This window comes from Choloepus didactylus, chromosome 18, assembly GCF_015220235.1.
Source record: "Choloepus didactylus isolate mChoDid1 chromosome 18, mChoDid1.pri, whole genome shotgun sequence".
Classification (NCBI taxonomy): Eukaryota; Metazoa; Chordata; class Mammalia; order Pilosa; family Megalonychidae; genus Choloepus; species Choloepus didactylus.
In genome coordinates, this window is record NC_051324.1 from 50,232,633 (window position 1) to 50,259,451 (window position 26,819).

A 26,819-nucleotide genomic window follows, 5' to 3' on the forward strand; every position below is an offset into this window, starting at 1 on the left:
TCGTTAGGGATTCTGGATACAATAGGTCATCAAAATCACAGAATTTCAACTGGAAAGGACCTAAAGGATGATTTATCTTTTGGGTTTGACATCATGGGGGAAAGCTAACATTCTCTTTGACCAGAAGTCTCTGGATCTTCTGAGAAAAACAATACCAGGCTGGTTGAATTGACAGAAATAACCAGAATGGAATTATGTAGACCTTTGACATAGTCACTGCCATGGCTTCAACCAGCATGGAATTTGCAAGGAACTTTAGAGGTCATCATCGAGTTTCAAATCCTAGCTCTGTATCTTACCGGGTGTGTAATAAATTACTTAAAACTCTGTGAGCCTTAACATCCTTATTGCAAGAAATAATATCCAACTCATGAGTTTGAGATTACCAATTGAGATAACACATCCCGAGTGTTCTGCAAGTGTCTTGCACGTAGTAGATAGTCACAAGTGTTAGTTCTCTTCTCCTTTCTCTAGTTTCTCTAGTTCAGTGCTGAGCAGAATCCTCTTATCAATGAACTCTAATCTCTACTTGCATATTTCTACTGATGGAACGCTCATTGCTTCACAAAGTGTTCCACTGTTGAAGGGCTATAATTATTAAAAAGTTTTGACTTTAGATTGAACTGAAATCTGCCACACAGGATATAGCTTTGATTCTGTCACACAAAACATAGCTTTTCTGATGGACAGTATTAGATTTTTGAAGATGGTTACTCTGTTCTCTTAAATATTTTTTCTAAACTAAGGGGTCACCAGTCACTAAACTGTTTTTTAGATGACATGGTTTTCACTTCCATTCTCATATGGATTACTATTACTTGGACCACTTCTAAATCTGTACTACTAATATGACCTTTTTTGGGTCTCTGTTTTTAGTATTAATTCAGCGGGTATTTTTTAGGAATGCATGCTGTGATTTATCACATTGCAGCAGTATTCAGCATAATATTACTCTCAAATATCTAATACAGCATGGGTTTTTTGTTTTCTTAATAAATTTTTGGAAATTATTTTAATTTTTCTAACTAGTTATTAGTAATATAAATATTTCTCTCTTGGTTCCAGGGTTGGTTTCAGGGTGTCTCAGGTTTCTTGAACAGCTTTGTACTAGAAACTTGTTTTACTCACTTTTTGGGTTCACACACTCTTCGTGGGGTGGTGCCAAGGCTTGTCACTCACACTTCTGATCGTGGTGTTGATTAACTAGTTGGCTTCTAAGCTATAATTATCTTACCCCTTCAATTAAAAATCACATTTCTTTATTGCAACATGTAGCTATTGCAAAATCTAATAACACACATTGGATTTTTATTTTCCACTAAGCAAATTTTCCCTGACGATTTATATTTTTTCTTCTGGGTTGTTCAGCTGTTAGGTGTTGTTGTCATCCCACTGCTGAGTAGGACATTCTTCCTAACAAAGATTGATTAGTGGGCACTTGCAAAATTGTTGGTTTTGTTCTCCTGTGTCCTCGCCTGCTGTAATATAGTGATTGAACTACTAAATTATTATTCCCAGGTTCCAGAATTTTGAATGACTCGTAAACTAGGGCCAAGACCTTTGTGGCAACATAATTGGGACCAAAATGAAAATCCTATCAATATATGCTTTTATTTTAAACTTTGCCAAATGATGGGTTTCAGTGACAGTTTTCATTGGATTTCAGCCATTCCCAATCTCTGAATTTTTCAGTTGTTTTGACAATGTGTAAACCCAGTGTGAAGCTTCTAAACATCATTTCAGCCAACATTTATTTGATATATCTATACTGTGACAGATGCTGCACTAAGTGCTGGGGATTTATTTCTGAATGGACAATAATACATGATCACTGCCTTTGAGGTGCAGATCACCATGGTTAGGGAACATTGGGGGTCCTGTGGGTTCACAGAGAAAGGGCACTGGGTCTTATAGGAAAGCAATTCAAGGGAGATGCCATTAGTCCTATTCCTTCTTCCACACTCCCTTTAACACAGTACGTTGAGATTTTATATACTCCTCAAGGCTTTGCTCAAATACTTCTGCCTTAAGAGTGGTTCTTCTGCCCCAGCCCTAAGTATTCTCTCCCTCTTTCAAACTTCTATGACACCTTATCTGCACTTTCTCTCGTGGTGCAGGAATTTTCCTATCTCAAGATAAGGTTATTTGTATATATGTTCATGTTTCCTCATAGCTGCTTCCATAATGCCCAGTAAGTATTCGTTTATTTGAGAGAAAAACCTATTTTAGATAGAATACCTTTGTCAGTTAAGATAGAACAAGTTTTATTTTGGTCTAGATTGTCAGGAGTATTAAGTTTTCATGGAGAGTCAGTCTTTCTCCTTCAGTTACTTTTAGAATTCAGTTTTGTATCCATAGTTAATTGATTGCCTCTATACAAAACACATGTTAATGATGAATTAGGGGATTCTGATGTTGCTTCTATAAGTGAACACTGATGGACACCTTTTTTTCTCTTAGGAAAAAATGCATAGAAACCAAGTCACTGTTTTTGTGAAAGCAACTCCTAGTACTCTTTAGATGTGAGGGAAAAAGTCTTAAGGTTAAATTTCCTAAAAATCAACAATAAAGCATCATGAATTCAAAGATACTTGTTGAAACTGAAGATCATGTTCTACTGAGTCAACAGACATTGTTTATTGGACAATATGATTTATATCAATATGCCTTATGAAATTGCCAAGCTAAGATTTATGTATTTAAGATAAAAAATTTTATGTCCCTTACAGAGTGTGAAGTGTCTTGAGGGTTGTCTGAAAATGTTAATTAAATGCAACAAATTTCTCAGTAAAAGTCAAATAACATCTTAGTAGTTTTCTAGTTTCTGACAGCCAGCATAATTCCTCTATTAAGATTTAGAATAAAGTAATTGGAATTCATTTCCATGTGACTTGCATTTTTAAATAAAGTTAGCAAAACAGATTCAAATTAAACCATTCAAAGCATTTATTTCTTTTGTACCTCCTATGTGATAGACACTCTGCTTAGCTGCTGTGCATTAATAGACTAGGGTTTATCATTTATTCTTACTGAAAGATGTTTGATGGAATATTTGGAATTAGTAAATAAAGATAAAAGTCTGATGAATGTTTCAAGAAAGTGATAGAGGAAATATATCACTGCCGTTCAATATTCACGCAACAAATATTGAGTGCCTTTTATGTAGTAGCTTCATGCTAAGTACTGGCGATACTGAGAGAGTAATATAGGCATTGTTCCAGCTTTTACTGAATAAATAGTCTAGCATTTGTACACCTTTCCATGCACATATATTTAGCAAATATTAATTGCCTCCTATGCAGTGGGCACTATGCTAGGTGCCAGGACCACATGGGAGGGCAAAATAGACATAGCCCCTCTACTTAGAGAACTTAGAGAGCTTGCAGTGGGAGAAACAGACATAATTCAATCATTATACAAATAAATAAGTAATGGCAAATTGTGCTAAGAGCTATGAGGGAAAACTGCAGGATATTATGAGAGTATATAATTTGAGGACTTGACTTGGTTAATTGTGGGGGGATGGCAGAGGTGGGTCAAGGCCTGTGAGAGGATGTGACATTTGAATTAAGAGTAGGAGTGAGTTAGGTCAAAATGGAGAGGAAGCATCTTCTGGGCAGAGGAAACAGCTTGCGAGAAGGTGCTGGAGTGGGAAGGAGCTGGTGTTAGAGAAGCTAAACAAGGCCAGAAAGGATGGTGAAGAAAAGGGAGGGGAGGCATACAATTTGACACTGGAAAGGGAGGCTGGGCCAGACCTTGCAGGATTTTTGACCTTTATTTCAAGGGCAATAATAGGAAGCCTTTGAAGGGTTTTAGCAAGGGTATGTAGTGGGAAGAATGGAATGGAAAGGGTGAAAGTTGGAACTGTGTGTTTATCCAGGGAAGAGATGATGAATGTGGCTTGTACCAGAGTGGTGGCAGTGGAGATGGAGAGAAAAGTAATTAGGTGACAGATATTTAGGAGGTAAAATGCCAGATTATGGCCAGGATGTGGTTAAAATATTTTTGAGTGAATGGATGGATGGAAGGATGGACAAATGGATGGGATGGATGGATTCAGGAGACATGGAGCTTGACCCTAGTTAAAAAAGCTACAACACAGGGATTATGAGACCAACAATGGTGGTAGAATAACTTTTATTGGATTGTTTAGCTAAAGTTCAGTTTGACTGAAATACATAAATCTGTCAAAAATACTGCTTTCTTATTTGGTGATTTTTCTGACCAAACTAAACGTAAGCGGTCCATAAAGATCCTAAACAGGGATGTGATTCAAAGATAAATTATTGTAATGATATAAGATGTTTGGATATATGTGTTAAGACTTTTTGGAATGTAATTTTATATGATGTTTTCAGTGTTAATACCTTTGGAAAATGCAGCTAAAAAACCTCCCTCTGGATAGATCAGTAAATTATTGTGTAACCAGGCATTTCAGCATTATATCTTGGGAAATATAGTCTTATACATCTTTTAACATCTCAGAAATAATTTGACATGCATCTGTTCCCCGCGTACCCTGGAGGTGACGGATAATAATGATAACGATGACTAAAACGTTCATTGAGTTCTCCTCCCTGCTGAGATCTACCTTCCCCTAAAGCGATTCACATTTTCCCACTGGTTAGCATTCAGCTCTTGTCTCTCCTTGAAGCCCAATAAGCTGTAAAAATACCTTCCAGAGTCACATGGGGGAGAGACATCTTCCATAGAAGACTCCAGTGGGGAATTGCATCATATTTTCCCACCTTCACATCACCCCCTGGAGGACTTTTTCTAACCCCCAAACTCTGATGAATGAGACAGGGAAATTAGACTTTATTGTACTACTTTATCTATAAACTATTGACTAATTTTATGTTAACCTGGATCTAATTCTGCATTTTTTTGTTCCAGGATTATCTCTTGATCAGATGCTAATTTATATATTTGTTTATTTTGATCAATGATGACAATTTACCTTATTCACTATCAGCTTAGCAGTCATTTATTAGATAAGTTATGGAAGTTTAACATTAAAATTACTTTATCATCCAGAATCAGCACATAAGGTTGTTTGTTTGTCTTTTTTTCACTGATGTGACCATATATATTTTTATTAAATGTGAAAATACATGGGCATAAAAATACTGCCCATACTTACAGACATGTCTGAGACCCATTTCAATTAATTTTAGGTTCCTTTCTTACTAAAACACTAAATGAGATGTATTAAGTTACTTAATCTTGTCTCATTCAAAATACACTATACCTTTACAGTATGAGTTGTATATTAACTTATCAAACATCTCCAATTTTTACCTCCTCCAATCTCTGCTTCCCACTGCAGGCAGAAGGCTCAACCACAGACAAGTGCAACAAAACCTGTTACCATACACAAAGCCACGCAGTGGCTAGTTTTACTCTTAAGTCATTAAGTAAATGGATCATCTGTTAAAAAACAAAAACGAATTACCCCTACCATCATTTGAAATTACAGAATAATCTCTGCAACTAATAAAAAAGGAATGATCTGATTTGGAATAAGGATTATTAGTTGTTGAAAAATTAGCATTTGCCCTACTTCTTTTGAAATATAGAAAAGTAAACAACAGTCAAAGTTGCATGAATTTCTCTAGGTTACCCTTGATGTGTGCTCAATAAAATCTTTTTGCAGTCAGTCAGCAGTGCCCTGTACCACTGAGGCAGTCTGCTCTAACACGAACATGACTGATGAACCATTTTTATAATTTAAGCATCTTATGAATCTTCCTTCCTGGTAAATGCCAAACACTTTTGACCAGTGTCATGCCTTTAAAGGTGAAATTTTTCATTTCCTACCATGAATAGAAAATGGGTCCAATTTCAAATTGTGACTCTATTACCAATAACATAGTAGAAAAAAAGCCAAATGTATTTCCTTTAAAAAAGCCGTGGGTAGTTTTGAGATTCCATTATAAAAGAAAATTTCTGGTTTCATACTGTTTAAAAATAGACTTTTAATACTGAATAAAAAGAAAGATGTTTTAAATTTAGTATTATGTTATATGCAATTTACATTAGTAAACTACTAAAGTAGTTTTCAAGTTTTCATTTATTCACAGTAAGAAAGCACAAACTTTTAGAATTGGGAGGTGAATTAGTCTCCCTTTTTTAGAACTTTTTCACAGTGTTTACAGGCTGATGTGTTTAATACTTCTTACAGTGGAAAATATCCACAATGTACAGATCAGTTATACTTACCACTTATGGAGCTCACTAAAAAGGCAGTAGTTTAACAAATGAATTATATTTTATAACAGCAGGTAGGAGAAATAGCTATCCCCATAAGGTTGTTTAAAATGGGTATCCAGTTAAAACATCACAAAGTATCTTGGAGGTACATATATAATATAACATAATTAAATATTTACAAGTATTATAATTAAAAAATGTGCCCGGAAAATACCTATTTAATAGTCTGAGTTGCTCCTTTTAAAACTTGTAAGACTCAAAAATGAATGAGGAAGTGTCAGATCTTCCAAAAGATGTTGGCTGCACCTCCTCACACCTTTGTTAAATAGTCAGCATATACCATTTACGAAGCAGTGGCACACTTGCCAATTAAAAATGATGACTTATCTTATTCCATTTGCACCGATGCAATAAAGAAAAACTGGTGGAAAACGTCATTATGTGTTTGTAACTGAAGTTACTTTCAATAATGTATGTAAAAACTTACATATAATTGGTGCTAAATAAATATATGCACAAATAAATTAATGTGATAGTTCATAACCATACATGAACATAAAAATACCAACTGAATGTTGTTTAAAAAAATACACCTTGGTTAGAAAAAGTTGTGTTTGCAGCTCTGTTCCTTTAAAATATGAAATTGCCTCTTGAAGAGATTTTTGAAAATCCCATGGTATTTGCAAAGAAATGAAATATTTCAAAAATGGTATGCTTTTCTCAGCAGAAACTTTATGTATATTTCACTTTAGAAGTTGAGTTCCAAGTTAATAATTAAAATGAGCATATTCTGACCTGCCCTGTGTTTGTGGTGTTTTTTCATTAGGATTCCAAAGTGCTGGGTTAAGGGAATTATACTTAGTGTTATTATGGTCTTTTTGTAGTAGGTGAATCATCTTAAGTTGAGTAACTTGTTCTGAGTAAAATAATGACGCACTGAACCAAGCCTCTCTGTAGACTGTTTCTACTGCCTCTCTGTGGACTGTTTTATTAGCATGTTTTATTTAAAGGTCTGCTTATAATTTATATATTTGTTTCCATGATTTGGGGCAAAAATGCATTTGTTTAAAAATATATACATAGTGAAATAGTAACAATGACATCTTTTAGCAACTAAGCCCTTAAATTCACAGCCCATTTAATCCAAAGGAAATCAGAGTACAAAAATTCTTTCCAAAGTCTTGATGCTCATGTTTTTCATTCTGTAAAGCCTCAGTATCTATTCTGATTTTTGCAAGCAACCTGCTGTAGGTGTGTAAAGCATTGTGTTTGTCCAGGAGTTTGCTGTAAATTATACTATGATGGTTTAGGAAGAAAAAAACCTCTGAAATTGTGAGAGAATCCCCAAGAGGGCTAAGGTTTTCCTTGATTTGTTTGATATACCTTCTGTCTGCTTGGAGAATCTTCTTTTCAAACTGAGCAGCTAGCTACTTAACATTAGCATTTCCATAGTGCTTCATGGCTAACAGCTCTTTCTCAGAACTTGGTTTATTTGATGCTCACAACAGTTCGTGATAGGGAGGATAAGAATTATTCCCTCCATCTTTCAGATGAGGAAAGTCTCGACCCCTTAGCAGTCAAGTAAGGGAAATATTTTAGATGAAAAATTGCTGATTTCCTTTCCACAACTGGAATTGTTAGGGAGTGTGCATGAAAGGAAGGAAAAGAATAAGTCTGGGGGAAAATATGTAAATAAATTCCTTAGTTGTAGCATGACTTTTCTTTCTATAATAATAATGGTTGACGTTTAGCTAGTACTTATTATGTGCCACCTATGTAATTATTATGTGCCACCTGTTAATGAACTCACCAGATCCTCACAATATTCGTATGAGGTAGGTACTATTATTGTTCTGATCTTATGGTCCAGAGAACAGAAGAACAGAGAGGTAAATAAAATCCCCTAGAAAATGGTCGAGTTGAAACCCAAACCCAGGCAATCAGACACCAAAACTTGTGTTCTTAACCATGAAGCTTAGTGATGTGCTGGTAAACCGTGTCTCTGGGGTTTTTTTAAAACAGCCCTGACCTGTTGTATTTGCCAGTTTCTGTGGTGTAAATACTCCCATCATGGCCAATTTCAAGCCATCAATCAGTCCTAAAAGTTCTCTTGTATCTCTTCCCAGTTAATCCCCACTCCTCCACGCCTTTAAGCACAGGAAACCCCTGATCTGCTTTCTGTCACTACAGATTAGATTTGTTTTTCCTGGTTTTCTTATAAATGAAATCATAGAGTATGTACTCTTCTTGTGTCTAACTTGCTCAGCATAATGTTTTTGAGTTTCATGCATGATATTTGTGTGTTAATAGTTCCATTTTTTTTAAATTGCCAAGTAGTATTCTACTGTATGAATGTACCACAGTGTATCTATTCACATTTAGATTATTTTTTAACCACAAATTCTGGTCATAATAGATCGTTTCATCAAATGTTGATAAATGTGCAGCCATAGCTCTTATAAAATGCTGAGGCAGTGAAGAGGGTAAATTCCATTAGGGCATTTTAAAAATTTGATTTGGAGTTTATGATGCTTATATTAAAGAATGACATTTAAATCTTAGATTCCATTCCAAGATTTTAGAAACATTTATTACCCCATAAAAAACCATTTTACTCAGCTATATGGATGAATTTTCATTTTATATTGAATGTAGTTTTTTTTTTTTTTTTTAAAGGCCAAGTAGTTCATATTTGCTGTCTGATGCTCTGAACTCAAAATAATTATCATCTTTACTTTGGGTCTAGTAGAACTGTCTTCTCAATGGTAAACTTTCTAGAAACTAATACTACTTATTACTTAAATAAGAAAGATTTTGTTAAGCTGATGCTTTGAAAAAGACTTGCTTGCTCTTCTCTTCTTTTTTCTTTTCAATAAACTCTCTAATGTTGAACACATCCCCAAAGTGGCTTGATCAAACAGGGCTAGTTTTTAAAAGTTCATTTCCTGAGATTCCTGTAGATGGCACTCTTACAAAGCCTAAAGAAGTAGCTGCTTTGTCTACTTCTGGTGTTTTTTCAAACTCAATTGTTTTGAATTAAAATTCAGGTTTTTTTTCCCTGATTATCAGAGTCATACATGCTGTTTGTTAAACATTTTTTTAAAAGTACAAAAGAAAAAAAATTCTCCAAATCCCTCTCTAATATCCAGGAGATAGTCATTATTAACAGTTTAGTGTATATTTTCCAGGCTTTTCTCTAGTTTATGCACGTAACAATGCATGTAAATCTAAATTTTTTAATTTTTCAAATTTTAGATTTAAAAAGTAATTATAAAAGTATTTTCCTCTTTTACTGTCTGATTGTTTATTCAGGTTTTTTTCTTGGGAGTTACATTCCTTAAAGACAGACCTCCACTTTTGTAATTCACTAATTGCTGAGTCCAAAAGGACTTTTCGTGTCTGTGTTGAGACTGTTGATTTACAGTTCCTGATCTAGTGAATGAAGTCGGGAACCTCATGATGAGGATGCTATGCTAATCCCATTTCTTGGCAGTGGGAAAAGGGCAACGTGAACTTAGATAAGAAATCACATGCTTCTTCTGCAAAGGGAAGACTAGGATATTCTATCTGAGATATCAGAAAAGGACTGGCTGTTACATTAAATTTAAGCCATTGGAGCTTCAAAGTGAAGTTTTGTGAAATCTCTGATTTTTGTCAGGTTTTTTTTTTTTTTTTTTTTGCCCCATAGTATAACTTTGAGAGTGGCTGACTTTCTCTAGAGCTAGCAATCCAAGAAAGAAAGGCAGACCTAGCCTTGTTGAGGGTCAGTTCACTTATACATACAAGTCAGTTCACTTCATTGTGGGAGGGGACTACACAAGGGCGTGACTACCAAGGAAGTGAGACTCATTGGAGGTCATCTTGGAGTAGTCAATAAATCAGTGGTATTTAAAACTAGTGGATTGGATGAGCTCACCTAGAGAGTGAGTATAGAGAGAGAATTCAAGAGGATTGAGTCTTGGGGTACTCCAACATTTAGAGGTTGCAAGGAGGAGTCTGAGAACATGCTTCTAATGAAGTGGTATCTCTGGTTGCCCAGTGGAGAAAATATTTAAAAAGAAGGGAGTACTGAGAAGCTAAGATAATAGCTAAGGAATGCCCACTGGATTTGTGTTTGTGCAAAACCCCTTCCTTTTCTGAGTCTCACACCATTCAGATGTAGTTGTTAAGAAAACAAATTGTTATTTAAAATTATTTGCAGTCACTTTTGAAAAACAGAGAAGTGGCTGAGGGCTTGGGGCTGTGGACTTTGCTTAGGAAAAGACCCTGATAATCATCTTGGGTGTGAAAGATAAGGCTCTCTTAGGAAGTGTTCTGGAAAATGAAGGTCAAACAGAGAAAGATGAATGTCTGTGTAAAACAAAGTTAGATGGAAGGATCTAAGATGGTGGCATAGAGAGGAGAGGAAACTAGTTAATCCCCCTGGAGCAACTAATAAAAAACGAGGAACAACTAGTAAATAATCCGGAATAACTGCAGGGGGACAGATGTTACTGTCCACTCATCATACACCAACTGAATTGGGAGGAATGCCTGAGATCACAGCATAAAATCTGTAAGTAAAAACTGCGGATCCAAGCCGGGAGACCCCTCTCCCCACAGCCTGAGCTGCAAAGCCTCATGGTGCTAGAGAGCAGCTCTCTCCCAGCAAGCAAATATAGCTCAGCTGAGCTCCAACTGGGGTTTTAATTAGTGAGCGTGGACTGCTCACTACAAGCTATGAATCCCCAACAAGCAGACAGAGGCTTTGGGTGATGACTGACCTTGGAGAGCCGGAGGGTCACCATGGACTAGCCCTGAAGGGGACTTTCTATCCCTGTTTCGGCTCAGTGGAGAAAGCCTCAGCCATTTTCAGTTCCCAGTGCTCTGACTCAGACAAGGTAGCACAGGCACAGAGAGACCATTGAAATGCTAAAGACCTCTCCCTAAGAGGTCTGTCTTCTCTAAGAGGAAAGGGATGGGGCCCAGCTCTGCTACCTGCCTTCTGTTCAGAACCAGACCCCAGAGCCTGGGGGAAAACAGCCACGGGCCACACCTCCTTACAACAGTCTGCAGTTACAGGCTGACAGGCGCCACCTGCTAGGCAGAAAAGCACAGTGACCCGAGACCTCACAGGGTGTACCAATTTTCTAAGACACACCTTCAGGGAAACTGGATACTGAATATATCTTCCTTCTGGAACCTGAGCCTGTTCTGGTCTGGGAAAACCTAATTGGGATAACCAAGGAAACCATGCCTAGACAACAGAAAACTACAACCTGCACTTAGAATAATGAAGTTATGGCCCAAAGGAACAAACTTACACTTCAACTGAGATATAGGAATTGAAACAGCTAATAATAAGTCAATTCAAAAAGTTTAAGGAAGATATGGTGAAAGAGCTGAACCATATAATGGAAACACTGGGCGTACATAAGGTAGAAATTAAGTTCAAAAAACCAACTGGCAGAATCTATGGAAATGAAAGGCACAACACAAGAGATGATTGACACAATGGAAACATACAACAGCAAATCTCAAGAGGCAGAAGAAAACACTGAGGAACTGGAGAACAAGGCACCTGAAAGCCTACACACAAAAGAACAAAAAAGAATGGAAAAATATGAGCAACGTCTCTGGGAACTTAGACAAAACAAAAAGCAAGAATGTATGTGTCATTGGTGTCCCAGAGGGAGAAGAGAAGGGAAAAGGGGCAGAAGCAATAATAGAGGAAATAATCAATGAAAATTTCCCATCTCTTATGAAAGACATAAAATTATGGATCCAAGAAGTGCAGCATACCCCAAACAGAATAGATCTGAATAGGTCCACGCCAAGACACTGAATAATCAGATTATCAAACGTCAAAGATAAAGAGAGAATCCTGAAAGCAGCAAGAGAAAAACGATCCATCATATACAAAGGAAGCTTGATAAGACTATGTGCAGATTTCTCAGTAGAAACCATGGAGGCAAGAAGGAAGTGGGGTGATATATTTAAGATACTGAAAGAGAAAAACCACCAATCAAGAATCCTGTATCTGGCAAAACTATCCTTCAAATGTGAGGGAGAGCTTAAAATATTCTCTGACAGACAATGACAGAGTTTGTGAACAAGATAACCTGCTCTACAGGAAACACTAAAGGAAGCACTGCAGACAGAAAGGGAAAGACAGGAGTGAGAGGTTTGGAAAACAATTTTGGGAGATAGTAGCACAGCAATGTAAGTACACTGAACAAAGATGACTGTGGATATGGTTGAAAGAGGAAGGCTGGGACCCTGTGGGACACCAGAACAAAAGACAAACGATAAAGACTGGACTGTGTAACTCAGGGAAACCTAGGGTGCTCAACGATTGTAATAAAAGGTACAAATATGTTTTTACATGAGGTAGAACAAATGAGTGTCAACATTGCAAGGTGTTAAAAATAGGATGGTATTGGGGGGAAAATACAATCAATGCAAACTAGAGACTATAATTTACGGAAACATTGTATTATGCTTCCTTTAATATAACAAAGGCAATATACCAAAGCTAAATGCATATGGGGGTGGTGGGGAATAGGGGAAGTGTACGGGACTCCTGGCATTGGTGATGTTGTCTGACTCTTTATTCTACTTTAGGTTAATGCTATCTTTCCTTTTGTCGCTTTCTAGCTATCAAGTTTTTTTTTTTTTCTTTTTTTTCTCTCTTTATTCTTTTTCTTTTGCCTCTCTGCCTTCTTTGACTCTTGCTCCTTCTTTGTGGAAGAAATGGAGATATCCTTATATAGGTAGTGGCAATGGTGCTGAATACATAAATACGTGACTATACATGGAACCGATGATTGTTTACTTAGGATAGAATGTATGGTGTGTGAACAAAACCATCTTAAAAGAAATGGGTTGATGAAGAAACCTTGCAGGCACTGTATTGAGCGAAATAAGACAGATACATAAAGGCAGATATTGCAGGGTCTCACTGATATGAACTAGTTATAATATGTAAACTCATAGACATGAAATATAAGTTACCAGGATATAGAATGAGGCTTAAGTATGGGGAGCGGTTGCTTATTATGAACAGAATGTTCAACTAGGGTGAGCTTAAATGTTTGGAAATGGACGGGGGTTATGGTAGCATGTTGTGAGAATAACTAACAGTGCTGAAAGGTGTGTGAAGGTGGTGGAAAGGGTAAGCTCAGAGGCATGCATGTTACCAGAAGGAAGGTTGGAGGTTAAAAGATGGGAATGTATAAAACAGTGAATCTTGTGGTGGACAATGTCCGTGATTAACTATACAAATATTAGAGATCTCTCTCACGAACTAGAACAAATGTACGACATTATAACTAGAAGTTAATAATAGAGAGGCATATAGGAAAAAATATGTATACCTATTGCAAACTATATACTACAGTTAGTAGTATTTTAACATTCTTTCATCAGCAGTAACAAATGTACTATACCAAAACTATGAATCAGTAATGGAGAGGGGCATGGTTAGGGGTATGGGAGGATCTGAGTTTCCTTTTTTTTTTGCCTTTATTTATTTTTGGAGTAATGAAACTGTTCTAAAAATTGAAAAAAAATTGATTGTGATGATGGATGCACAGCTGTATGATGGTACCATGGGCAATTTATTGTACACTTTGGATCTTTGGATAGTTGTATGTGAACAATCTCAATTAAAAAATATATTTTAAAAAATCAATTAAAAAATAAAGTTAGATGAAGTGCAAGATATGAAAACATTAAAAAATATTAAAAGGAAATGTGACTTCAGAAAGCTGCATACTCAAGAAATTCAGCTTAATATGGCTTAAAAACCTTCTATGGGCTTCTGAACTCAGTTCTGGAATTCTTCCAGGCTTGTGTGAACCTCCTTTTCCTTTCTGCTCCCTTTGACACCTCTTGTTCATCAGTTCCCCTGGTTTCTCCATTCCATTTTCATTCCATAGTAATAATAATAGGACACGTTTTGAGTACTTACAGAGGCTGTTCCTAGTGCTTTGTGTATAAAACCTCATTTATTCTTCATTAATCCCATCCCATGAAGTAGATCCTATCATTACTGTCATTTCCATTTTAATGATCAAGAAACCGAGGCACACAGAGGTTGTTACTTGCTATTTAGTGGCATAGCTAGGATTTGAACCTATTTGGCTTCAGAGCCCAGGCTCTTGATCATTAAACCATGCTCTTGTTTTCTTTTTAGGGAATTTGAATTTGACAACCCAGAGTGAGCCATCTAATCAGATTTGGACTTTGGCTGCCTCCCCTCAGCCCCAGAACATAACTTATGTTTTTGACTTGTAGGTCTGATCTATCTAATAGAAATCTCACGGTGGGCTCACAGTTGCCAGATAGGAGAAGGGAAATCAAACAGTGTTTTCTCATTCCCCTGTATCTTTTCACATATATTTCCTCTGCCTAGAATGTTCCCTTTCTCCCTCCTATGCCTGGTTGATTTCTGTATGAAGCCTTCCATTATCCCCTCTGACAAATTGTTCATTTCTCCCTCCACTGGTAAATCTTTGGACATCCATTTGCCCTATCTTACTGGTGGGGATTGAATCACATACCTCATAAAAAACATGTTCATGTCTTAATCTATGTTCCTGTGGGTATGAACGCATTTGTCAAAAGGACCTTTGAAGGTGCTGTTATTAGTTAAGGTGTGGACTCATTTGTGAATAGGATCTTTGAAGAAATTACTTAGATGAGGCCAAATTGAATCAGGATGGGCCTTAATCCATATGACTGAAGTCCTTATAAGCAAAGGAGATTCAGACACAGTCAGTCAGTAGAAGCCAGAAGACATTGGAAGTCAGAGGAACACACACATAAACACACACACACACACATACCTGCACACACACACACAGATAGCCATGTGATGGAGGATCACCAGAACATTACAGACTCTGGGGGAAGGTGAGCCTGCCGATAGCCTGATGTTGGACTTGTAGCTTCCCAAACTGTGTGACAATAGATTCCTGGTGTTAAAGCCAACTCACCGTGTGGTATTTGTAGCAGCAAGCCCTGGCAAACTAAGACACGAATTGTTATTACCATTCCTGGTAATTAACTACCTCTGTCTTCAATTGTGAGTGCCTCAAGGCAAAGACCGTATCTTATTCATCTGAGTCTCCAGCATGACCACCACCTCTGGCACACTGAAGGAGCTCAATAAGAGTTTCTTGACTGAATGAAAGAATGTGCTAGAAAAATGAACAGGACAACTGTCCCTTGTATGTGGACAGTATAATTTTGTTGCGATCTTGATGGGCTGACACAAAAAGGAAAGAACTTTTAAAAGAATCTTCTTAACCTCCAACCTTGATACCTTCATTCCATTGTTTACCAGCTTTACTGTTAGTATTTCATAAACCCCTGTTGATGCCCTTGACATTGACTCTTGGAATTAAGAATGCCCATTTCACATTATTACCATTCATTGCTCTTTTATTAAAACTATTACAGCATTACTACTTGATTAAAGTTCTGTGATTAAAGAAAATTCCAGATCACCAGAAGAAAGTTCATTAAAAGACTACTCTAGATACACAAAGATAATAGGTAATTTTGGTTTGTTTTAAAGACTGACCTGACCACAGTGACTTGCAGTTGAGTATTATTTCAGGACAAGAAGTACTCAAAATGGATAGGGAGTCCAAAGATAGTGAAACAGACAAAAATAGAGATTGAGATAATATAACATCTTATTCTGAAAGGAATAATTTCTAATTGTAAAATTCTCATTCCTATAATAAACCAATCATGTGGCAGATCTTGTGAAATTTTATATTAGTTCTTCAATTTCCTGAACTTGGGATGAGACCACCTCACCATTCACCACCTCTTGAACAATTGTCTTGATTTTTCGAGTTTTGTTTGCATCTAAAGATAAAAATGGAATAAAGGAGTCAAAAGTAGTGTTTGAAATGTTAATCCAAATTTAGTTGTTAAGCTTCTAAATTAGGTATTGGCTGATATAATCCATCAAAAGTGACTTCTTGCATTCTCAAAAATGTGTTTTATCCTTTTATCCAATGAAAATGAAATGTATTCAGTGTAGTCTAGTGTATAGATGAAAATACTTTTGTTTTTAAACAATTAAAAATTGGTTATGAGGCTTCTATTCCCTTTGTAAAGAAGCTATTCTCTGGACTTCCTAAAAGTTTTAATACAGTCCCGACTACTCATTTTGCTATAGGAATGCAAAATGTTTTTCCTTGGTTCAGAATATAAATATACGTTAAATTTAAATGATTAATAATACGGCTGTACTGAATGCAATTTTATAGTTTTAATCATTGATAAATGTGATTCTGACTTACTCTGAGTGATTGTTAGGGAATCTGCATACCTTTAGAGGAATCAGTTGACTGTGCCTCAGATTTGGAGTCTGTCACAGATGAGCTTTCATCCACACCATTGCTGTAAAGAAAACAAGGGAGGATGACATCACGTGATGTTTTCTCAAAGGAGCAGGAATGAGGAGAGTTTGCTATTTTAGCTAAAAATTAGAGTGATAAACAAAGCTATGACCAAATAGAGAAGACATCCCAAATTTCTTGATTAAGAATGATCAAATGAGTAATCGTTTGGTGCAATGCATCTTTATTTTCAAGTCCTGCCTAAAGTAGATTCTCAGAATGAAGTGACTTGGCAATTAAAGAAAGATTTGGTCTCAGAAATTAGATTTCCTGACTTACAGTCCAGAGTTTTTCTTGTCCTGTATGCAATTACTTTTGGAATGCTTGCTGCAGAAGGTCTTAAGTGGTTCAGATTGCTGTTATTTGATGTTTCATTCTTAGCATTGGATCATTTCTATCAGAAACTGTATGGATAATTTTTCTAGTTCATAGAAGTACCTGTTTCCAATATGCCACTGTTTGTGGTACCTTTGTTCATTGCCACATTTTATGAATTATCAATTAAGATAATAAGTGAAAACACTTTGCAAGTGTAGATCATTTAATAAATAAAAGGCATATACTTAACTAAATTTTTTATTTTTGGTCAACTAAAGAACTTCTCTTTTCCTTATATTGCAGCAAAAACTGCATTCAGGTGTCCACTGTTGGTCATCAGCTGAAGTTCTTTTCAACCTCCATTATCTTACTTACCCTTCGGCCTCGCCCTCCAGCAGGCTTCGGTAGGTCTCGATCTCCAGCTCCAGGCGGGCCTTGACGTTCAGCAGCCGCTGGTGGTCTGCGTTCTGGCGCTCAGCGTCAGTGTGCACCTGGAGCAGCTGCGCCTCCAGCCCTCCAATGGCCTGCTGCGCCTGGGACAGCTGGCTGCAGTAATCGCCCTCGGTTTCTGCCAACGAGTCCGAAAGGGATTTCTTCTGCACACAGAAGGGGAGTGGCACAGATTTAACAATGGAATGGACTGGAAAAAGGAAGGCAGCCAAGTGGTCTAACATACTTTGGATTCAGCATTTTCTTTGGAAATTGAAATGATTCTGCTTTTTACACGACCCTTACCATGGTGAGCTGGGACTGGAGCTCGATCTCGAGGTTTTGAATCAGGCGCTTCAGGTCGGTGACCTGGCTCTTGCTGGACTGAAGCTGCTCCGTGTTGGTACTGATCTCCTTCCTGAGCTCCCCACTCTGTAACAGCAGAGAGGTCACGATGGGGGCGTGAGTGCTCTGCTGCTCACGGGTCTTTCTGTGAATGTATCAAAGCCTTTTGCTTTTCTTTATATTACCTTTTCATTGAACCAGGCCTCCACGTCCTTACGGTTCTGTTCAGCGATGGCTTCATACTGTGCCCTCATGTTGCTGAGAAGCCTGGTGAGGTCCACTCCAGGGGCAGCGTCCATTTCTACACTGACCTGGCTGGGACCACCTGCTAGAAAGCTTTGGAGCTCCTGGGGACAATGAATGAGACAGAGTGGCGTAGAGGCGCATTCTGATTTTCGTAGGCTCTAGGCACATTTGCCTTTGTGGGTCTCTTTGTCCACACACACACACAGACATGAAGAATTATATTTTACGGTGCATTGGTATAATAAAGACAAATATATTAAGTCAATAAAACATTTTCTTTGACCTAAAAGTTCATACTTTTCTTCTGCTTGTAAAAGAACTTAAAACATTTTCGTGGGTCTCAAACAGGATCTCAGGCCACACTGGGTCTGCTGTGCCTAATGACTGAGTCTGCCCTTCAGGTTCTGGGGGTCTTTACTGGAAGATATGGTACTTGTATGGTACACTGAGCAGAGGTTTTCAGCTATAGATGCCAGACTGAAGGCTGCAAATCATTACTTAGGCTTGCACACTCTTTGGGCCATAGGCATTGAAAATGAAGTAGAAACCTCTTCAGAATCCTGTTGCCAGCATCATGGTTAATATCCATGCTATACATCATCAGCCAGCTAACTGGTATGTCAGAGCATACTTGTTGGGTATAACAAGTTTCCCTAACATAATATAATAACACATACTATTGGTAGGCTTTGTTTTAACTTTTAAAACACTTTAAAAAAATCACTGTCAGTAAAATTAAAATTCTTATTGTCATTAAATGAGAAAATCAAAATGTGCCTCTCATTTGTTAACACCTAACAGGAACCACCATCAATACCATCATCATTCTCTTCACCATCATCACTGCCACACATAAACACACACTCTCAGAAACCCCAAGACAAATGGCCATTTTAGCAAGGAGGTAAACATTTGTTCTAACTTCAGATTTGTAAGTTTGAAATTGCATTTTTTGGGTCTAAGAGAAAAAAAAGCTTATGGAGGCTGCTTTTTCCGGCTCACCTCCTCGTGGTTCTTCTTCAAGTAGGCCAGCTCCTCAGTCAGGCTCTCTGTCTGCATCTCCAAGTCAGATCTGGCCTGGGTCAGCTCGTCCATAACCTTGCGCAGGCCGTGGATATCGGCCTCCACACACTGGCGCAGAGCCAGCTCGTTCTCATACCTAAAAACCATACGCAAAATGGTTCAGGGAATTAACACAGTCATTTCAATAATGCCCCTGCTGTCTTTGGGCTATTTGTTGCATAAATCTGTGCTATTTAAAAATAGTAGCCTTGCAATACATGGTGTTATTTTTGCTTTTATAAGTTTTTCTTTCCTTTGTGCCTGCTAAGTTACTGCTCAGTTGGAAAGGAGGAGAAAAGTGAAAAAATTATGAGGCAACACTCTTCCACCAGCAGTGAACCCCAATAGCTCCGCTTGCCAGGGAATGATTTCCCTGTTGGCTGGTTGCTGTGACTATCAAGAGTAGCGGCCCCTCTCTAGGTAGTTTCTGATCGCATCCTAAGAACAGTTGAAAATAATAGTCTTTCTGCTTAATTTTTATTCATTATTTAATTTAAAACATTGATACTTCTTTTATAGTTTTACCAAGGATTTTACAGGTTCAGGACCATATTTACAGTAGAAATTTTGTGGTGCAAAAAAGGAAATTACTGTTTCTTTTTTACATCTGAGAAGGTAGGCCATGAGGAAAGAGGAAGGAATACAAAAATAATTGTCATGGTTAATATTTTAGTTGTATGTGTCATCCCGGAAAACAATGGTTTCATTTTACTACTGGGCAAAAACCATTATTGGTGCATTTTATATAAGGAAAGTTGAGATATAGGGCATTTATAGAATTATGTTGCATCATGAGTCAATGGCAAATTTTATATATGGTAGTCCATTGTCTTAGGTTTAAGTAACCTGTAACTTAAGGACATGTAATGTGAATTGTGTTTGAATCTGATTACTTTCTAGAATTCCCTATGTGAATTGACCACAACACTAAATATATATCACATATGAACTTCAGAAGGTTTGAAATATTTACCATCAATAGGGAGAAAGATTGAGAATAAGAATAAATGGTGGCACATGTAAGTCATCATCAGTCTTTCTTTTTTTTCTACTCACTTTATTCTGAAGTCCTCGGCAGCGAGTCTGGCATTGTCAATCTGCAAGATGAGCTGGGCATTTTCAATGCTGGCAGAAATGACCTGGCAAAAGAGAGGGAGATGTGCAAAATGAGGTCTTAAAATACTAGTGTTATACAGATATATTTTTGATAGGAAGATTTTTTAAAAAGGTGATTAGAAATTGCTGTTTTATTAAAAATTTAGGCTATTATTGAGAATTTAATTTTTCTAAGAAAATGTTTATAAAATATTTAAAAATTAAACATTTCCTATAAAAAGGGAATGGAAATACAGTTATTATGGTAAATGATAAAATAGAATTAACCATCTTGAGATGAGAAAATTGTTGCAAATATAATCAGATTGAAAAGTACGTACACTTTAGGTGATTGCACATTAAAATGTAATAGTAAAAAAGAAACTAAAAAAATTCCCAAAGCCCCTCCAAAAAACATATTCTTACCTTATTCCTGAGGTTCTCAATTAATGGATAATATTTACTGTAATCGCTCTGTGACTTGGAGTCTCCAGTCCCTGATCCCTGTGTTTCATACCATTCTCGAATTTTGTTTTCTAGCTCAGTGTTAGCCTCTTCTAGAGCTTGAACCTTCTCCAGGTAGGAAGCCAATCTGTCATTAAGGTTTTGCATGGTTTCTTTTTCTGATCCAGAAAGAAGGCCTCCCTCAGTGCCAGAGAGAATACTGAAGGAGCCTCTTCCTGGGCTTCCCCCAAAGCCAATGCCTAGGCCTCTAAAGCCACCCCCCAGGCCTCCAGCTAGGTAACTTCCAGAGCCACTGCCAAAGCCAGAACTAGAACCAAACATGGAAGCAGCAGAGAAGCCTCCACCACAGTCGCCTCCAAAGCCAAAGTGACTTTCCCCATAGCCACTTCCAATGCTGGAAGCCGACATTCCCCTGGCTCTGCCTGCTGTCCCGTTTTGGATGGATAGCTGGTGGGGCAGCCCAGAAGTGCGCACTGAGAGTGACATGGTGTTGCTGTGGAAATCACAGCCCAGGGAAAGTGGCAACAACCTGGGAGGAAGCAGTGCAAGTAAGGCAGAAAGGTTAACCTTTTATAGGCCGTGAAATGGGTGTTGCAGTTGAAAAGTTCACTCTCCATTCAAAATATGGTGCTCCCCCCACCCCCCTTTTTTGCCAACTCAGCAAATAAATGATTTATGCCAATTGAAAATTCACTGGTATAGAAATAATTGAATAATTGTGCCCACTACATATTTGTTATACAAAAGAGAAAGCTGGGTGGGGTAGAGATAGGTTGTCATAAGAAATTTTTCTTCACTAAATGATTCTATTTTCCCAGCACTGCCCAGTGTCCCATGCATAGTAGGAAAGCAATGAGTTCTTGTTGAATGAATGAATTAATGAATACTTCTTCCTAAACTTTAAGCTATTTAAAGTTTTTCACTCATCCTTCCTATTTGTTTCACTTAGAAAACCCAGTATAAATCATGCTATAGTATATCTTTTGGTGGACTGTAGTTTCAGGAGCAGTTCTGAAATACACTGGTGGAAGGTGGGAAATAAATATATTTTCCAGGTTGATACTGGAATTTGAATTTTCAAAGATTTTAAGTCCTCATCATTGAAATGCTGCATGGTTTTCTGATTCAAAAAGAAGACTTCTTAAATTCTCCTTTGAGGACTGATTGAAAGAGACCGACAAAACGCATGGGCCAAGGATTGCTCTAAGTTTAATTATGAATATATAGATTGTGAAATAAGACACTTCTTTTCCTCTGACTGAAGAAATACAAAAATAATTCCTTCTTAGAAGAAAGTAAATTTAAAAGAATTTGCCACTATTTTGTCTCAGTGTTTTATAATAGAATTAGTTTCTTAGGGTTTTTAGGAACACTGACGAGTGCTGTTATTAAGTAGAATATTATAATAGCTTCTGCAGTTTTTAATTTTGATAGGAATTGACCTTCTAAGTAAACTCTATGAAATTATGGGACTTGTCTGTTTGTTCACTGCTCCATACATATTGCGTACTATATTTGTTCAACAGATGTTGCACATAATGGTTGCTCGGTAAATATCTTGCCTGAATGAATGGATTGTGTAAAAACTGCCATTATTAATAAGGAGAAAGAGGAAACACACTGTATGAATTGAGAAATGATAAAAGCCCCAAATTTAAGAAGGCAGGGAACCATTTCAGTTGATTGCTACTAAAAGGGATACATTTTGAAATATAAACTATGCAGTGTTCTTAAATTATTGTGAAAACTATGGAAAGTGTGCTTCAAAGAATTCCATTCAGTGTCTTTTTTTTTTTTTAATAAAGCTCCTATTATACTTTGATATTTTATTTGCCTTTGAAACCCATGTGACTTACATATGGGATGAAAACAATATAAAGTTCAGATAGGAAATGCATTCCCTCGAAAGGAGCCTGCTTTCAGAGTTGTGGATATTTGGAAACCCATTAATATGATTCTGGGGTAGTGGGATTTCCATTGGAGTAAAGAGCACATATTGTAGAGTCTTGGAAATACTTTGTTGGATGCAGATTTCTTTTTAGGAATTAAATCAAGTATTTCGGTCAAGCCAACATGTAACCACATCTCCTGAGATTTTTGTATAATACAAATTAAACTTTCTCTTCCACCCCTGATGGTATGATTTCATTTTACTGTCATAGAAATGCAAACAGAGGCTATTACTTGCTTACGGAGTCAGGAGTGTGCCAAATTCAGAATTTTAACTTATGTGAAATGATCACATAATATGGGAATATGATTAAATTGTATTTTTGAACTCAGAACCAATTTTGTGCTGAAATGTTTTTTTTTCCCTAACTCTAATGCCTTTAAGTAAATTTTAAATTCATCCCATATCTATGCACTTAAGTTTACGCACTATATGTTTATGTATATACATAATCTGTATTATCCTAGACTTTAACCTCTCAGGTAGAGACTGTGTCTAATTTATCTTTTTATCCTGAGGCCTAGCTAATATTTGGCTAAATGTCACCATTGTATTTCTGGAGTTATTTCACGTGGAAGAACTTAATCCTTAATGTATTTAAATATGTCAGTTAAAGTCTATTTAATTTGAAAGTGACCGTGTTCTACATTACTGGTATGCTTTGGCTAAGATTTACTCTGAATCCAGTTTTGAATGGGGAGAAACTTCAGATGTGAAAGGAGGACTACTTCTTCACTGGCTTGGATCACGTATGTGTGTGTGTGATGCGTAAAAAATCTAGCTTCTATTTTACAGTTTTTAGAAGTGAAAATAATTTTTCTTGAGAGCTGCAAAAATGTGTAGGCGGGCAGAAATACACAACAGAAACAGTTTTGCTCGTGTTGGCAAAGTGATTATATAAGTTGAAGATTGGGGGAAATGACTGGAGACAGGGTGAATGCCTTGAAATCAGAATTTGTTTTCCATTTTTGTAGAGTTTAGGGAATATTCAAAATGGAGAAAATTATTTATGTGGCATTTGTAAATCTTTAGATTTTTATTAAGTAAACTTGTCTTTGCCTTTTCTTGCAGCATTGGTTAGTTTCCTAGTGTTTGCAGGATTTCCCATTTGATTTCTTTCCCTTAAAGTTAGACCCACCTTCCATTTCTGTACTTTGCTGATTGCTTGGTCCATCATACCTTTTGCTCTTCCTTTGATTAACATTTTGTGAGTGATATTAATAATATTATCATAATTAATGATATTAATTAATGTGAGTGAAATAATACAGGGTTACCTAGTTTTATATTGTCCTTTTAAGATGAAGAATGAACAGGGACTCATGGAGGACTGATTTCTGGTCATCAGAGCTCAGTGGTTCTCCAAAGCAGGGGAGGATTTTGGAGGCTGTATGTACTGGGAGAGAGGGAGACGACTAAGTAATAGCCTGGTAAGGGGAATCTTGGAGGAGAGTCTAAGGGAAGAAGACAGATGTGTGAAGGGGAATTAAAAAATAGAAATCACTAACCCATGCTTTTAGTTGGAATTGTTATTTGGGGGTGTAATCTGGTGGTAGTGGAGACTACCCCTGAGTGGATAAGGGTGAAAGCGGCGGGTATTCATGGTATTCAGTTTGACCATGTTTTGATTTTCTATCATTCTACAGCATTCTTTTTTAGATGTTGCATTTTCCTTTTTAGTTGTTAGGATGCCTCTTTCCATCCTGATCTTACCTCTGTGGGCTCTGAGTTTGATAGCTTAACCTCTGCATTGCTGATTTCATAGGAAATTGTGAAATACATTGATAATAATTCTAATATGTGATAAAGAGACCTTTATTTAAGGATTATAAACCTTCTCTGGATCTGTTTACCTGTCAGAAATAGGAGTACTCTGTTCTGTTTTGTAGCCGATATAGGATGTTTAGATAAGGAGATTAACACTTCTCTTTCACATATTAACTATTGGAAGAATCAGGCAGAAACCTGCCACCTGGTTCCAGACATTTCTACAGTCATGTCTACTTTCTTTGATAGATTATTTGGAAGAAACTAGAAATCGATCAAAAAACAGAAGAGAAGTCTTCATTTTACTCATATGAAATTGAGGTACGAATAATACACTTACCTCTTTAACAAAGTGTCATTATTATAATATGACAAATAGCCATGCCTAGTGAATTTCAGACCCATCTACTTAGTTTTTTTTTTTTTTTAATTAATCAGATTCATAGTCTCTGGTATTTGCATGTCAAAAATTTAAGACCATTCAGGAATGTGTCCTGGTAGGTGAAAAATTAATTTCCAAAAGTTCTTAACATCTTTAAAAGCAATTTGCTAGCTGAAGTGACTTGAAAGAAAATGAAGAAAAGATGAGACTGAAGCATCCTTATTTCTTTGGAAAACAAGGGAAGGAGAATGGTTGAAAATATCTTTTCTGACAAAAGTTGTACTGAATCAGTGTTGTGCGTGATTGTGATGTTAGCTAACACAGCTGGACATTAGCCACAATTGTATGTTGTGCAGTGTCTAGCTAATGAAAATGACAACGAGGAAACAACTAAACAACTGAGGGTAGGGCAGTGCGCATTTCAAGTGTGACTCAGCAGTCGTTTGTCATGTGATTGGTTGCTTAAGAGGATATGATTAGACAAACAGCTCTGAGGTTTTGTCTAGCTCTACTACTTGTTAACTGTGTGACTTTGGGAAAGTACTCATCTGATATCTTCATATATCATTTGTCCTCCTATGAAAATGCGGATAATGTAGTAAGGTCGAACCATATGAGACTGCTATTTTTGAAGGTCAAAAATGATCAAATATTGTCTCATTCATATGAGTCAAACTAGTTGTTTCTACCTCAAATGGTTATTGTGAGGATTGAATGAGAAATGCATGTAAAATGCCTGGCACACTGGGCTCATAGTGAATGCTCAATAAAGGCTGGATGTTGTTATTCTTAAGTGAACTACATAATTATTTTCCATGTAACAATAAAGCTCAACGTCCTACTTGTTTACAAACTTTTTAAGTCTAAGCTAATTCATTTACTAGAATACAATGATATAGAGCAAATTTTCCCATAAACATTCACAGGGCAGTTGTCACTCAATACAGTGCAAAAAGTGTGGTCTTTTGTATCTGGCTTCCTTCACTGAGCATAATGTTTTCAAAGTTCAGCCATGTTGTAGCATGTATCAGTACTTCATTCCTTTTTACTGCTGTTGAATATTCCATTGTATGAATAGACCACATTTTATTTACCCATTCATCAATTGTGGACATTTGGGTTGTTTCTACCTTTTGGCTATTATGAATAATGCTGCTATGAACATTTATGTACAAAAGATCACATAGTGTGTGATTCCGTTTACGTGAAGTTCCAGAAAAGGCAAATCCATAGAGGAAGTAGATTAGTGGTTGCCGGAGGCTGGGGGGAGAGGGAATGGAGGGTGACCGTTAATGGGTTTGGGTTTTTTTGGGGGGGGCGATGAAAATGTTCTAAAATTAGATAGTGGTGATGGTTGCACAACTCTATGAATATACTGAAGGTCACTGAAAGCTGCACTTTAAAAGGGTAGATTTTATGGTGTGTGAATTATATATCAATAACGCTGTGCTTTAATAAATAGTGAGAAGCATTTCATAATATATGTTCACCACATAAGAAAAAAAGCACTTGATGAGTTATGCAGTTTATTTATCATAAGGAGAGGCATTCTACCTTGAGAAGGGCTTCACTGATTTTGCTTTTAATCTACTCTCATTTCATGAATTCATTGTTTATTCCTATTCTGCTTGACATTTATGATGGGAATTTGACTCTCAAATTATTTAAAGAGCTGAGTTAAGTTTTAAAAGACAGTGAAGATGATGGGAAAAAGCAGACATAGCTCAAAGGTAGCAGAATTGTACTGATACTGAATATTCAGTGAGATCAACCAAGAAATTGGCTCAATTAAGAATCTTAAGGGCAGCCTAAAGGAGGTTTTGCAATTAAGAAACAGGACAAGATTAGAGAGAGGTTTATTTGCAATTTTCCTAGACTCCTCTGCTCCATGAGATTAGTATAATTGCAATATAATGTAATTTTCAGGAACATTACCTTCAAATTGATATTAGGTGGTCTAGAGCTTGTAACTAATGTGCTTTACGGGAGGGATGGCAGTAATGATGTTGTAAATTTCCTAGTGCTCATTGGATATCATTTTGCAGGCAGTTTGCAGCTCCTTTGAGTACAAAATTTATATTCTATTACAGAGACTGATAAATAGGCTTCTGCTGCTTTCTAATCACTACAAAGCATTAATAGCGCT

General features: G+C 36.8%; 1 protein-coding gene across 1 annotated transcript; it reads right to left on the reverse strand.

The window, feature by feature from the left end:
- Positions 1-15,976: 15,976 nt before the first annotated feature.
- KRT12 (keratin 12) lies at positions 15,977-21,062 on the reverse strand. The gene is made up of 8 exons (XM_037808905.1): positions 20,535-21,062; positions 20,070-20,152; positions 18,954-19,110; positions 17,891-18,052; positions 17,667-17,792; positions 17,307-17,527; positions 16,544-16,614; positions 15,977-16,074 (listed from the first exon to the last, which is right to left on the reverse strand). Exons 1-8 carry the CDS (start codon positions 21,057-21,059, stop codon positions 15,977-15,979), a joined length of 1,443 nt encoding a protein of 480 aa, XP_037664833.1. The 5' UTR covers positions 21,060-21,062.
- Positions 21,063-26,819: the final 5,757 nt, after the last annotated feature.

What these genes read in the sequence shown, in the direction of transcription:
- KRT12 (XM_037808905.1), bottom strand. Translation starts at nt 21,059, where the DNA reads ATGTCACTCTCAGTGCGCACTTCTGGGCTGCCCCACCAGCTATCCATC. An exon ending in TTGAGAACCTCAGGAATAAG is followed by an intron (nt 20,153 to 20,534) that starts GTAAGAATATGT and finishes CTCTTTTGCCAG; the next exon opens with GTCATTTCTGCCAGCATTGA. An exon ending in GCCGAGGACTTCAGAATAAA is followed by an intron (nt 19,111 to 20,069) that starts GTGAGTAGAAAA and finishes TATGGTTTTTAG; the next exon opens with GTATGAGAACGAGCTGGCTC.